Source organism: Eutrema salsugineum, unplaced genomic scaffold, assembly GCF_000478725.1.
Source record: "Eutrema salsugineum unplaced genomic scaffold, Eutsalg1_0 scaffold_16, whole genome shotgun sequence".
In the NCBI taxonomy this organism is placed as follows: domain Eukaryota; kingdom Viridiplantae; phylum Streptophyta; class Magnoliopsida; order Brassicales; family Brassicaceae; genus Eutrema; species Eutrema salsugineum.
In genome coordinates, this window is record NW_006256858.1 from 1,978,280 (window position 1) to 1,992,035 (window position 13,756).

The 13,756-nt window shown below is 38.3% G+C and overlaps 4 protein-coding genes across 6 annotated transcripts; 2 read left to right on the forward strand and 2 right to left on the reverse strand.

Annotated features, from left to right (window-relative positions):
* Positions 1 to 2,053: 2,053 nt before the first annotated feature.
* LOC18020924 lies at positions 2,054 to 2,899 on the forward strand. Its single transcript, XM_006403859.2, has one exon. The coding sequence runs from the start codon at positions 2,067 to 2,069 to the stop codon at positions 2,895 to 2,897; it is 831 nt and encodes a 276-aa protein (XP_006403922.1). The 5' UTR covers positions 2,054 to 2,066; the 3' UTR covers positions 2,898 to 2,899.
* On the reverse strand, positions 2,867 to 5,470 carry LOC18020925 (protein S-acyltransferase 10). 2 transcript variants are annotated; one of them, XM_006403857.2, is made up of 11 exons: positions 5,208 to 5,470; positions 4,923 to 5,037; positions 4,747 to 4,821; positions 4,572 to 4,643; positions 4,311 to 4,442; positions 4,165 to 4,198; positions 3,936 to 4,045; positions 3,713 to 3,796; positions 3,540 to 3,623; positions 3,381 to 3,446; positions 2,867 to 3,200 (listed from the first exon to the last, which is right to left on the reverse strand). In XM_006403857.2, exons 1-11 carry the CDS (start codon positions 5,290 to 5,292, stop codon positions 3,035 to 3,037), a joined length of 1,023 nt encoding a protein of 340 aa, XP_006403920.1. In that variant the 5' UTR covers positions 5,293 to 5,470; the 3' UTR covers positions 2,867 to 3,034. The 2 variants fall into 2 exon arrangements, with proteins under 2 accessions (XP_006403920.1, XP_006403919.1); XM_006403856.2 differs by having other exon boundaries at positions 2,905 to 3,200; positions 4,311 to 4,427.
* Positions 5,471 to 6,221: 751 nt separating this feature from the next.
* Positions 6,222 to 6,903, forward strand: LOC18021060 (protein IQ-DOMAIN 31). The gene is made up of 2 exons (XM_006403860.2): positions 6,222 to 6,537; positions 6,618 to 6,903. Exons 1-2 carry the CDS (start codon positions 6,388 to 6,390, stop codon positions 6,777 to 6,779), a joined length of 312 nt encoding a protein of 103 aa, XP_006403923.1. The 5' UTR covers positions 6,222 to 6,387; the 3' UTR covers positions 6,780 to 6,903.
* A 2,537-nt stretch (positions 6,904 to 9,440) lies between these two features.
* LOC18021059 (probable protein phosphatase 2C 46) lies at positions 9,441 to 12,131 on the reverse strand. 2 transcript variants are annotated; one of them, XM_006403862.2, is made up of 5 exons: positions 11,757 to 12,131; positions 11,075 to 11,475; positions 10,618 to 10,985; positions 9,979 to 10,215; positions 9,441 to 9,878 (listed from the first exon to the last, which is right to left on the reverse strand). In XM_006403862.2, the coding sequence occupies exons 2-5, from the start codon at positions 11,382 to 11,384 to the stop codon at positions 9,657 to 9,659; spliced, it is 1,137 nt and encodes a 378-aa protein (XP_006403925.1). In that variant the 5' UTR covers positions 11,385 to 11,475; positions 11,757 to 12,131; the 3' UTR covers positions 9,441 to 9,656. The 2 variants fall into 2 exon arrangements, with proteins under 2 accessions (XP_006403925.1, XP_006403924.1); XM_006403861.2 differs by having other exon boundaries at positions 11,075 to 11,480; positions 11,757 to 12,128.
* Positions 12,132 to 13,756: the final 1,625 nt, after the last annotated feature.

The following is a 13,756-nucleotide window of genomic DNA, read 5'->3' on the forward strand; positions in this document are numbered from 1 at the left end:
TACCGAAGTCACCTCAAAAGTCTACCACACATGGAATAAATCAACCAACAATACATAAATCTACCAATACAATCTCAACAATAACTCTACCAACAATACTTTGATTATTCAAACAAGACAATGAAACGAAAACAAATCTACCTCACATAGAAAACAAATCTACCTCACATATACAAATCGACCAAATGCAACAACTACTGAAAAGTCTACCAAAAACAAATTAGAACCGAACCACTGCGACCAGAAATTACTCGCCGGAAATCGTGTAGGGTCTCTGGAAACCGTTCTCCAAAGACGGAAACTGCCGATAATAATACTTCCCTGAAAAGAATAAGAAAAGGGTTACGATTTCTGAGTAAAATCATGTGAACAGATGGTTTCTCTTCCGCCGTTAGCGCGAAACCACCGTTGACACCCAAACACAACCGTCGCGACTAAAGGCGTAAACAGTTTTCGACATAACCCCGAAAACCCAAGACAAAAACTTGTTCGAGACGAGAAATGAACCCAGATGTGAAACACTTACCAGATGAGTGGCCGAAAAACCTTTCGTCGCCGCCGAAATCGCCTTCTTCGCCGCCGAAAACCCTAAATCGCCTATAACGTCGCCGAATCGCCTATATCATCGCCGCCGGATTAGGGTTTACAGTTTTTTTTTTGTTTTGTAATTTCTAATTTTAGAATTAGGGAAATGTTTGTGTATATATGTGTATATATGTGTATATACGTATGTATATAATTTGAAGTTTTTTTTTAAATTACAATGGCAATCAGGTAATAATATTGATTATTTGAACAAAATGGTATAACACCAACTTTCTAAGGTTAATCTAGTAAGCTGATGAATATGTTAGACTAAGTTTGTCAATACATTAACCTTAAAGGTTAGTCTGAGGAATTTTCACAAAAAAATTCATAAGGGAAGAATTTAATTTAGTTATAAGTAAAACCATGCAACTTAACTGGTTTTTTCATATATGCATCATGCATGCATGTAAGTAATCGAACAAATATCTCAAATGAAATATCTCCCTTTTTAAAAAAGTAATGAAATATCTCTTTTTTAAAAAAAGTAATGAAATATCTCAAATCCAAGTTGCAAATTTAATCGAAGAATGTATAAAAGAAAAAAAATTACATATCCAAATTAAGCACGGGCGGAGAAGATATTATTCTGGAAAAAAAGCTTTTAATATATATTTATTTTTGATAAAGATGAAAAGCCTAATAGTTAGGATAGATAGATATTTGAGAGTAGATATTTGACAATCTGAATATCTAATCCACGAGATGAGAGATTCAGCAGTTGCAGGCTGTACTTTGATCGTGACAAGTCAGATTCATGAATTCAAATTAGTTAAGGAAAAAAAGAAAGCGGTGTGATTGTGATTGTGATTGAGATTATTAATTAGTATGGTTTCCTCTGGAAGTTTGCAACAAGACACTCGTGCACACGGTCCCATATATAGTATTATCCAACCACCAGCTTAACTTCTTATAACAGATCATTATCAGTTTCAATTATTTGGTGTTTAGATTATGCTAATATTCCTTTGATCACACATATATGAGAGAATATATGCTCACTAATTAAGTAAGTTTAATCCATGCATGACGGTGTTTATCAATACCCAAAGTTGAGGAGGTGCTTGACAACATGTCTTTATTTTGATTTTTCTCGCCTAACTAAAGATCTAAGTGGGTACCTCGTTTTTTTTTTTTTTTTTTGCCCTAACAAAAAAATTTAGCTATATGAATACAAAGACATGAAATTAGCAAATTAGGTACATGTACAGCGAACTCTATAATGGCATACGTCGAGATCAAAATTAGTTGAGAGAAGCATAAAAATAACACATTAAGTGGGCTTTGATGGAACAAATGAACATTGTCCCCCTTCACGTGGCTTTTACATTCACAAGTCTAATTAAATCCTATTTCAATGGCTTTTACACTCACAAGACTAAATCCTATTTCATTTGACCTATCTCTCTCTCTCCCTCTATATATATTCAACTTCAGCTTCTTTCCAGCTAAAGCTTTCTCTATCTCAAAACCCATCATCAATGGCTACTTCCTACCACGTCCGTTCTTGTAGCTTACCAGCTCGGCTACACTCAAATGGCCTTAACCATATTCAGCAACTTCTCAACAAGCTTCCTACAGATAATGATAACGGTCTCTCACTTCTCTCTCATCTATACGACTCCATCTCTCATCTTTTCAACGACTCACCAGCTTCATTACTTCTCCCTCATCACTCCTTCTTCACCCACCTTCTTGATCTCTCCCTTGTACACCTTGACTTGTGCTCCAAGCTAAGAGACATCACTTGCCGCATCAAGGACTGCCTCCGAGACCTCCGTTCTGCTTTCAGGCGGAGGAGACACGGTGGAGATTCTACCATCCGCTGCCACGTTAAAGCCTTTATCCGCTCTAGGAAAGCGGTTCATAAGGACCTCTCTAAGCTACTCTTGTTGCTCAAACAAACCGATCACTCCTCCTCCGGGTCCACTCATCCTTTGATCACACTGCTCCGACAAGTTTGTTCGCAAACATGTCATTCCTTTAGGACAGTCTTGTTGTCCTTATCCACATCTGTACCGAAGCCCAGACCTTCCAAATGGGCTTTGGTCACCAAACTGGTGATCAAGAACGCTACTACTAGTGGTCAAGTTCAAAACGGACACAGAAACGAGTTCCAGATGATGGACGAAGAACTACGAAGATTCTGCTTGGCAAAAGAGATAAAGAAGGAACGAATCAAGTCTTTGATCACCAGCTTGGATAACGTAGATGTTTTGGTTGAAGATCTGGAGGAGTCGCTTGAGAGCTTGTACAGGCGTATGATCCAAGCTAGAGTTTCTCTTTTAAACATACTCTCTTTGCATATATAATAAATCCATTCACTAGATTACATGTCTCTGTATACAACTCCATCAGATATTTTAGAGAAAACATGTTACCTTCATAGATTAAATGACACTGAAACAATAGAGATATAGTTGTATAAAAGCAAAAAACAAAAAAAAACTTAGCAGCAGCGACATTTCAACATATCTAAGCAAGTGTAGGGTCTTGATCTATCCTCGAGTTCAAAAGCAGTAGGCAGTGAGTCTAGATTATAGTTGCCGCAACAGACGTTGTATAGATTCCTCTTAATTCCTCTGCTAAAAGGATGCACTCGTTCCGGAATATTCCTACAAACCCCAAAAGCTCTATTATTACATAAACAAACCGATCAACTGACACATGTACATTTGGACAAAGAAGTAGGGTTCTCCATAAAGTCACTCGAAGAAACAAAGTTTCTCTTTTTATTATTTTCTTCAAACAACCTAATAGTATGATTACTAGGTGATAGAAGATGGGTTAAGTACCTCATGTAAGGAATACGTCTTCGTCTCACCAGTTCATAAGTGCTTTGATTCGTTAGAATGAGGTAGCTGCAGGAAATCGGTTTGAAAATTAAAACAGACGGAACTATACCCAAAAAGGTATGAGATTGCGGAAAATATCACGAAATGTTGAATACCCACCTGTGGAAAATCAATAGAAGCAGCACAAATATCAAGGAGATCACTAATATGACAAGCAGTAGTGTGATAACTGCGTTTTTCCACCTGTTCACATTTGAAATTCATATTTCAACGAATTGGAGCTGCCAATAAATTGGCCAAAACACGAGTGGTAGATGAAAAAAGTATTATACCAAGGCTTTGCTACATTACTCATGTAGTCAATATACATGATGAGTGTCCAGATGCAGAGAGCTGTCTCTTCACAGATGTACCACCTGATATCGTGGAAACACGTTTATGGGGTCTAAAACTAAATTTCTCAAGCATAATATCAAACTTAATTACAAAAATCCAGTTTTGTCATCTCTACCGTTACTGGACAAGGTTGTACGAGTTCAGATTTCGCAGGCTTACCAGAATTTACAATGGTTTTTCTGGCCTACACATGTTCCCAGCCAAACACAGTGATGATCAAACTGAAGAACACATCGATCACAATCATGACAATGTTTGGCTCGTGGAGGCTGCAAAACATGTGTTTCAAGAGCCAGATTTAGGGAGGGAAAACTTGAACAAACACGGTAAAAAAACAAGTTCAACAACTACAGCGACCAATATAAATCATACAAGATTCAAATGTTACCTGCTCCACATGACAATAGCCGCATGTCAAATTCCTGCAGGTTATATTAGAAACAATTCAGTACACTCTTTCCTACTAACAACAGTTACATATTCTAAGCTGATTCTTTCAAGATTCACACGGTAATAAAGCAAGTTCATATGTACCTTAAGGATGTTCCTGGAGGGTACAAGTCCAGAACCAACTTCCCCCAGGAAGTTGGAGTCCTTCTGCCACCAGAGGCTGGTTCTCCTTCCACAGTAACAACTACGCTCCCACTTTGTCTGGAAGCATGTTGTCTTCGCTTAAATAACGACATAATAGAGGTATAAACACAAGAGTGAGACAGACACAAGTTAAGCAGAATGCAATTCCATCACTTGTTCCATCAAATTCCATAATCAAAAACGAAAATAACAAGTCTTTACATTGAGTTCGTCGGCACGTTTCTGAACAATGCATCTGTCTCGCAAACATCCCTCATTGCATCAATAACATACCTGGAAAAAAAAATCGAGAAAGAACCGAAGCAAAGAGAAGGTTTTCAATTGCAGAATGAAAATGAAACACACACACAAGTAGGGCATGGATAGTTAAGCTTACCCAGGTGAAGAGCCAGAAGTCACAAAATACTGCACAAGTGTGGCAGAAAACAACAAGAAATAAGAGGCCATGTACCTGTTAGAGAATCACAGAGTATGAAAACAATAACAAAAAAAGTTTAGCTCTTTAGAATAGAAGATTTGATTAAATAAGCCAGAAAGATGAGCATGAATTACCATGGATCTCGCTTAGTTTTCTCGATGAATTCTGCATCGCAAACGAACAGAAAGCCGATGAAGACGAGGTGTAGCGCTACTAGTGCCAATTTCAGAAGCAGGGAAGATCTTCGAACTGGTAAGTGAAGAGATGTCGAGGGAAATAGCAAAAGCAAACAATTTGGGTAGTGAATCAGAACCCAAATCAAATCTCAACAACAAATTCAAAAAGGGGAAATTGAGACGTAGACGAAAAAATCAACACTATGGGTTAAAAGGGTGAGGAAAAAAATAAAAGAGTGGTACCAGGATCAGAGAGACAAGGAAGGTTGATGAGAAATCGGTCCCGTGCTCGATCCCAAGGTCGAAGGAAAGGGCAGCAAACGCCCATGGTTGACTCTCTCAGGCAAACATTGGGCGAGAGAAAGAGAGAGAGAGACAGGAAGAATCGCCCACGAAGACAAGAAGAAGGTCTCCAAACGAATGCAATCTTGTAGACTTGTATAGCTGTAGAGAGAATCGAGAGAGAGAGAGAGTAGAGATTAGTTGGCCATTTGAGACAAGACCATGGAGATATTGAACGATGCGTAAAAGAATTCAATAGGAAGTAGGGAACTAGGGAAGACAAAGTTTAGTTGGGTCTCTTTTGCGATATTAGGCCCATTTTTATTTGGGGTATTTATGGGCTTTCATGGTTCATTAATGAACAATAACACTGTACCACTTGTTGACAATATTTTGAATGACCAGAAACCTGTTGATGTGAAGTTGAATATACTTGAATGCATATGCATTGGATTGTTTACACTTAACCTACTTATGTGTTTGCTTTCTTTTTTTAGCATGAGGGTGAGAACATGTTAGGCCTCCTCATGTTGAATAGTAAGCTATTCTCGAGAGGGATTGTTCAGAATAAAAAAAATGATGATATTTGTGGATACAAAGGTCCGTTTTCCGAGTCTGATGTTTTGAATTCAATTGAGAAAAGTTAATCGAGGCTAAGTTTTCTTTGATTAGCATGAAAAAAAAGTTAGAATGTTAGGCTGAACGTAATTACAAATGTCTAGTATATAATAAAGCATCAGAAGAGTCATACCTTTCATTGAACAATTGATTTTCTTAACAGTGTTGTATGTTTTAGATTTTAAGTATAAAACTCTCAAGTCAAAATCTCAACAATGAGCTTCCCTTCTTTCTTTTTATTTGTTTTTGGAATAACTATTAACTAAATGTAAAAAGGCCAAAAGACTCTTTGTGTCTTCAAAAGTAAAAAACAAAAGAAAACAAAATCAAGTAGAAACTAGAAAGCAAAGAGCATGCGAGCACGTTCGTTCGTTAGAATCAGCAAAAATAAAAAATGGAGAGCACATCATCTCCTTCCCTTAAAGCCACCGCCTTCACTTTTTTACTTACATTTTACGTTTCCTTGTCCACGTTTCTGTTTAAAAACCCCTAAACCAAACCAGAGACAAAGACTTTCCCCAATATGGCCAACTCCAGAAGATTTTTTGGCGTTGTCCGGAGGAAACTTCTCCGGCGATCTCCCAGCAGAATCACCATCATCCGCTCAGCCTCAGAAACCACTAAAGAAGACATTGCCGCCATTAAAATCCAAGCTTTCTTCAGAGGTCACCTGGTAAACATTAAACACATTTTGCCTATAGATCTCTGCAATTTTCAAAAACCTTTTTTGAGCAATTTGTAAGTGTCGTGTAGGGAAGGAGAGCGTTTAGAGCGCTGAAGAGTCTGGTGAAGCTTCAGGCGGTGGCGAGAGGAGTGCTTGTGAGGAGACAAGCTCGAATAGCCTTACATTGTATGCATGCTCTTGCTCGCTTGCAGGTTAGGGTTCGTGCTCGTCAGATTCTCTCCTCCCATTAAATATTTCCATGACCAAATCCTTAACTTTGCTCTGTTTCTTGTGATTGTGACATCTACATAGCATCATTGTCCATTCAAATTGATTTCACCGCTTTGTGATTTTGTATATGTAATAGTTAACTCTAACACCCTGCATTTTGTACTGATAAACAAGATGAGTCTAACTTAACAATCCCTAGAGAAATAACGACATTGTCTCCATAAATTCACATTTCAAAAGGATTCATAGATTATATGAAGCAAACCCAATTGCAAGCAGCATAAAAGATTTATACTTGGGAAGGAAGCTTATGGAGGGTTTGGTGGGTACCTTGAATCGGAAGAAAGGGTAAGACTTCCATGGAGACACACTTCCATTTTTTTTCTGGTAAATGATTTGATTTTTAAGGATCTGGAAATCATAAACAAGATCAGTTAACCTTAAAAGAGTACGTAAATAAAACCATTAAGAAAGAGATTTACATTCCGTCTCCATTCTCAAAACACACACACAAGCAGAATTCAACCCATAGAAGAAGAAAAAAAACAGAGTCCAAAACAGAGACGGAGAGACGAGAGAGCACTGGGATATTGGCGCGGCTCAATCAGATATCTAGAGAATGCAATATATGTGCGTGTGTGGTCAAGAAGATCTGAATGAACCAGGCCAATATCAAAGGGACTCTTTCGTGCTAAAGTGCAGATTCAGAGGAAGCCTGTAAATGATGAAAAAAAAAGAGAAGAAGAAAGACGTGTGAGGGGAAGTGTGAGGAGAAGTGAGAATGTCTGTGGGGAGTTATAAAGGAGATGAATTTAATTAGGGCATGAGAGAAGGAAATGGAAGGTATGGTGCATTAAAACCACATCTACTACCAAAGCACAAAAGCTGGGTCACACCCTCTTTAATCCCTCTTCTCTCTTCTTTCTCTCTCTCTCTCTCCTTATTTAAACATTGATTTACATATGTATCCATCGTTCAAAACTAAATTGGCTATGCAATGTGAACCTATACTCCTTTGTCTCCTCCTCTGTCTTTCCTTCTTTGAGGTTCATAACAAAAAATAAAAAATAACAAAAAAATGGGTTTGAGGAAGAAGTTAAAGAACATCGAAGATGCTCTACAATAAATTTGAGGGAATCTCGCAGAAGAAGGGGACACTGGCTGCCTGCAACCATTAATGGTCTTACTGCTTTTTTTCAGGCCCTCTCTCTCTCTCTCTCTCTCTCTCTCTCTCTCTCCCTCTTTCTGCTTTTTACAACCTCAAGCCAGTTATGAACCCTAATGACCCATCTCTCTCTCTCTTTCTCTCTCTCTCCATTGAAGATTCTCAAAAGAAAGATCAAAGTTTTAATGTCGCATTGTAACACCAGAGCTTTGTAAAAACCAAATCTTTTTTTCTTTTTTGGTCTAGTGGGAAGCAAGAACTGTTGCACACCCCTATTTACTTCTCTCTAGCTACATTAACCCTCCGGTCCACCTTGGCCATAAATTAATGCAGAACACACGTTCTCTCTCTACCCAATTATATTTTCTGGACTTACAAAATATATCAATTCCCTAACTGTACCTGCTCTTGATCTACACCTTATCAACATGCTTCATTCTTTCTTTTCCAGCATTACTGTTTTCAGGATGTAATCAACCTTATGGTTTGTTAATGTTACCATTGAGTGGCTTAATATCAAAGTCCCATTAAAATAACACTAAGCCAGTAATATGGGAAAATAGTATGTAAGAAAGGCTGATAATACTCACGTCGAGTTCTAGAACTTCTTCTTCTGTGTACATGGCTGCAGAATATGATCTATAGCGTGAGTGGGTTTTCTCCATTGACAAAACCACAAGAAGACGTAAAAGTCTGCAAAGTACACTAATTTCAAATTCTTCACTGTTTTATTTTAGAGCTTCTCAGAGATAAGCTTCAACTTGGAACCAAACAACTAGAACAGAACAAGCTTCCTCTATTCAATTGCACCGGATGACACAGAGAATCCGAAAGTAAGAGATAGCGAGTTTAACCGGTGCAACATGTATGGCATCTGATGGTAGTGAAATTAATGCATGTAATGCCGTCATTCTCATATACTGTGGTATGATAAGTAGAATCTAATAAGTAGCAGCAGAAATTACAACCTGAGAAAAACACTCAAGATACAAGGATATATAGGACCAAGTTCTAGGATGTGCTCACGTGCATCCTAACAACAATGTGAAGCAAGAAGTCAACAACACGAGAGATGTTCAGAAACCAACCTCGGATTCACTAGATTTTACAGAACATGAAGCTGAACGCCTAGAAGCTTCAAATTCCTTGTGTCCACATTTTTAAATGCAGAATTGTCTATAATTTAGTTACAGCGATGGGGAAATCAGCAAGTGAGTCATCTGAAACAGATAAACGTCAAGCATGTTATCAAGTGAAAGCTAAGTGCTAAAGAAATTTTTTTTATGGTTTTTTTTTTTTAATTTCTAAAAGCCTAAGAAAAAGAGAGAAATAGAACGAAAAAATAGACCTGAAACGAAACGAGGACAAAGGTAATTTGATGGATGATCCCTTATCAGGTATACTGCACACTTGAGCTTTCTCAAGTATTTACTGATTCTTGGCTTCTTTCACATATTTAAAATGTAAATGATTATCAAAGACTCCTCTGTATAGTGTGAACTATGCAATACAACAATACGACAGAAGAAAGGCCTACATTCATTCATCATCAACAACAAATTACATCATTACACAAAGTTTTGCTGAATAAAATAACAATTAATAATTACTGGAATGAGTTCCAAACGTCAGTAGTGTATGGCTTTCACGTTACAATTTTACATTCTTATACCAAACAAGAGTGATTTCATATAACTACAAAAGATGGAACCTAAAAAGTGTAGCAGTAGCTTTAGAGTTTCTTGGGGAAAGTCATACCGCCGCCTCTGATAGAAAGAGAGGGTCCTTTGGCAGAGCTCACTACATTGGTATCAAGGAAGATGACGACCACAGTGATGTCATCGTGGAAATGCCTCCTCACGCCTCTCTCTATCTTCTTCAGATCAGAGTATCTCATCTCTCTTTTCTTTGCCGCCGCTTGCAGTGCCATCTTCACAAGTCTCCGTGCAATCCCCTGCACTCATTCCCACAGCAAAGGACAGAGTCAATATTTGGTTTTGAAATAGGTTTTTACTGAAACAGAAAAGTAAAAAGAAGAAATGGATCTAGCGCACGTTTCGTGGGTGGTTCTGAACGATGTCAACGGCTTCTTGGTTGCTCATCTGCTCCCATAGTCCATCAGAAGCAAATATCAGAAACTGATCTTGTGGTTGGATCTCATGCTCTGTTATTGACGGTTCCCCACTCAAAATCGGTCTCTTGATCGGCTCGCGGAGTCTGTACTTCGTGTATAATGGTTCCTTGTTGAACTCTGCCTTCTTAAGATAGATGTCGCCGATGGATCTAGATATCTGCAAAGGATCAACCATATCTAGCCTTTTCAATCTCAATCATCAGGGTTTATCTTGACATGGCAAAGGAACAACCATATCTAGGTATTTGCGCATAATGTCTATAGGCAGCCATGGAGACAAAACACTGGTTCAACTGTTGTGTCGGTTATAGCATCTATCTTAATGTATGACATACATAAACTGGCTTTAAGACACCACCAACTTCAACAACAGCTCTCGGGTTGGAGGGTTTGGTGTGACAAAGTCAAGGTTACTAAAAATCAAGCCTTTTGACTATACAGCCACAAGTTTAATGCAGGGACCTCATCTCCATACAGAAATCACAACTATGTACTTGTATAAAAACTGATCCTTTCACCCTAAAATCTAACTAAGTATAATTCTGATTGAGAAACGTACCTGAATAAGACCCTTAACACGCCACACATTGTGCTTTAACACGACGATATGAGAATCATCCGGGTGCAAGGAGCGCATTTCCTGTCTAACAGACTCTATGCTCACGTTATGTTCCGCTGAGAGCTGAAGCGCAATAACCTCGCCTGTAGCATTCATAGCCCTTCCAAGAACTGCACGTGAATCCCCAACGTTAGCGATGTAGAGCCTGCCTCCGCATATAACACCCACCAGGCAGCAAGACCCAACCGCTGCAATCTGTGGCTTAACCGGCCACTGCTTTGTCACAACCCCTAGGAACCCTTCTTCCGTCGCTTCATATGCCTTTCTAATTACATCCACCGACATAGAAGCATGCTCTGCTGCGAATCCTGTAAAATTCAATAAGATTTTTAGTTTCCATGCGGATGGTTGGTCCATAAGTATGTATGCATATTATTATATTCATTCATTTGCTCACTCTTTAGATGCTGAAAGAGGTGATCATTGACAAAGCGGGAGGTCTCAGGACCGCCATGTCCGTCATAGATTCCGATAAAGGTTCCAAAAGGACCAGAGTCAAGTGTACTCAAAGGGCCAGACTCAACCTGGCTCTGATCCTCAAGCAGATTGTTGGCCTGAACAACTGCCATTGAGAATTCACCAAGTAGGTGCTGACCAGAGTCTTTGTACCAGAGCAGTCCATCTTGTTTTCCTGTTGAATCAGAGGACTTGCCCGAGGAAGAAGGCCACAGACAAGCACTCAAAAGTTTCATCAAAGTTGATAGCATTCCTCATGTCATCAGGGAAACCCTCTTTTTCCTCCACATCCGTCAAAGGGATGCAGGATCAAACAACTAGAAACGATGTAGCTTTATGAATCTGCACTTCAAAAAGAGAAACAAGTCTCAGAATTTCCCCGAAAATAAAAACATTAAATCTGAACAGCGATAGCAGCTATTAGCTTTGATAGTGAATCTGAAAACTTGGCTAATCAGTACGAGATAAGGTGAAAAGTAAAACCAACTAAATAACTCAAGAATCTAAAAACCCAGTGGATGATGGATCAGATGAGCAAGAGGGAATCAATCATTAAGCAGAGAGAACAGGAAACACACTCAGAACAAAATCCAAACTTTATGCTAAACTCGGGGGATTAGTACCTGAGATTCTGCAGATGTAACAGGAAGAGAGTCACCCGCAGACTTGGAGTCAACAAAAGGAGTTCCAGGGTTGAGATCAAAAGGCAATCTTAATCTACACAAGGGATTTTAGGGTTTAGTAATGAGAGAAAAATCTGAACTCAAAGTCTTATCAAGTTACAGGTGGAAGAAGGAAAAAAAGTGAGAAAATGATGGAGATCTGTTGTTGGATCGATGTGGAAGAAAGAGAGAGCGATAGATCCGAATCAGATCCAGAAAAAAAATGGAGGAGATAAAAGGAAGAAGAAGAAGAAGCACTTGAGGGACGACGACCTTCTCTTCCAGAGGAAGGCAAAGAGAAGAGAAGAGAAAGCAAGAAAGGAAAAGGGCTCCACTGCTTGTAACCAGACAATCCAATCCCAATTACTGGATCAGATTTTCTAAACCTAACCCCTCTGTTTCCTCAAATTGACTTTTCTTGTCCTTTTTATTTTCTCCAACAGTCCTCTATCTTTCTAATATTTTCGTTTTATGCCCACTAACTAATCTTTTCTTATCTATTCACCACCACCTATTCAATTTTTTTCTTTTCTTTTTTGGGTTCAACATATGTTTGGGTGATTGAGAAGTTCTACAAAGTAAAAAAAAAAAAAAAAATTTGTTGCAAGATACTAGATGGTAAAAAAAGTGAAGAGAAGAAGTGTGATGTGTTTGTGTTTGTGTTTGGTCGAAGAAGAAGATTGATTGATAGTTAAGGAAAAATTAAAAGATATAATGTATAGAGAGAGAGAGGAAGGTCGAATATAATTTTTATGTGTGAGTGATTGAAAGAGGGGACACGTGAAATAATGAGATCATAAAAACGTTAGCTGTCTCAATAAGGACATACGTGTGCACATCCGCATCCACCTCCATCTCCACCTGCACCTGCACCTGCACTTCTTTTTTCCCGTTTCCTCCTTCACTCTTCTCCCATGTGCTTCCCCTTGGCTTTCCCCTTCTTCCCTCCCATCATCACATTTTTCCTCCCTCTCTTTTTTCTTTCTTTTCTTTTCTTTCTTTCTTAGTAACCAACAATGGGCCTTCCTTCTCTCTAATGGGCCTTAGATTGGTCTAACAAAGCCTTTATCACCCTGCCAATATAGTAAGAGTGAGAAGCAAGAAATGAGGGGAGTGTAGTCAAGAAAACCAACCCTACTTTCACTCTTTACCAAGCCATTGAGGAATCACAGAAACTCTCCCACTTGTAAATTGTCACGTTTTCTTTTGTGTTTTTTTTTTGGTCTGAGATTAACCAAACTTGGCTTCTTCACTCATCACTACAAATTAACCAGAACTACATTGTGTTTTGAATATATAGAGATTCACTACTGTTTTAAACAGACTCCATTTTAACAAGATATCAATTTAAATAACTAGCTGTTCTCTTGAATACGATTGAAAAAAAGAAAAAGAAAAAGATGCAACATCATTCGGAGACGACGACGTCAATGAAACAACCTCTTTGCCCTAAGCCACGCCGTGTGTGTCCTTCTCTTCCTGACTTCCTCAAACCTCTCTCATGTTCCTTACACTCTTCCAACTGGTAACATTTTATATATGGTCTAGATTAGTTTGTTTCTGTTTTTAATTACGTTTGGTGTTTTTTTTCTTCCATTTCACAACAAATTAAATATTTGATGAAAAACTCAAAAATGCTTCAATTTTTCGAAGTTGTGATTTGTATACTTATGTAAACCTTGAAATTGTTTTTCAAACAATCGAAGGCTATATATATCCTGCCCTGCTTTTTCTTTATATTTCTTGAAATTTCATCTTGATGGCTCTTATACATTGTTTGTGCCTCAATGAATCAACCAACAAAGTTCGGAGGGCAGAAGCGGCGTTGTCAGCATAATCGATAAGGTCATACTTGCTTATGGATATTCTTTTCCAAAAGTAAATGTCGTTTTATTATTTCAATATAGAACTTTGATGTTGTTCATATCTAAACTTAATCAATTGTAAAATAGCTCTAAGTC

What these genes read in the sequence shown, in the direction of transcription:
- LOC18020924 (XM_006403859.2), top strand. Translation starts at nt 2,067, where the DNA reads ATGGCTACTTCCTACCACGTCCGTTCTTGTAGCTTACCAGCTCGGCTA.
- LOC18020925 (XM_006403857.2), bottom strand. Translation starts at nt 5,292, where the DNA reads ATGGGCGTTTGCTGCCCTTTCCTTCGACCTTGGGATCGAGCACGGGAC. An exon ending in ACTTCTGGCTCTTCACCTGG is followed by an intron (nt 4,644 to 4,746) that starts GTAAGCTTAACT and finishes TTTTTTTTCCAG; the next exon opens with GTATGTTATTGATGCAATGA. An exon ending in CCTCCAGGAACATCCTTAAG is followed by an intron (nt 4,199 to 4,310) that starts GTACATATGAAC and finishes TATAACCTGCAG; the next exon opens with GAATTTGACATGCGGCTATT.
- LOC18021060 (XM_006403860.2), top strand. Translation starts at nt 6,388, where the DNA reads ATGGCCAACTCCAGAAGATTTTTTGGCGTTGTCCGGAGGAAACTTCTC. An exon ending in CTTTCTTCAGAGGTCACCTG is followed by an intron (nt 6,538 to 6,617) that starts GTAAACATTAAA and finishes AGTGTCGTGTAG; the next exon opens with GGAAGGAGAGCGTTTAGAGC.
- LOC18021059 (XM_006403862.2), bottom strand. Translation starts at nt 11,384, where the DNA reads ATGCTATCAACTTTGATGAAACTTTTGAGTGCTTGTCTGTGGCCTTCT. An exon ending in GTGTTAAGGGTCTTATTCAG is followed by an intron (nt 10,216 to 10,617) that starts GTACGTTTCTCA and finishes GATCCTTTGCAG; the next exon opens with ATATCTAGATCCATCGGCGA. An exon ending in TTCAGAACCACCCACGAAAC is followed by an intron (nt 9,879 to 9,978) that starts GTGCGCTAGATC and finishes GAATGAGTGCAG; the next exon opens with GGGATTGCACGGAGACTTGT.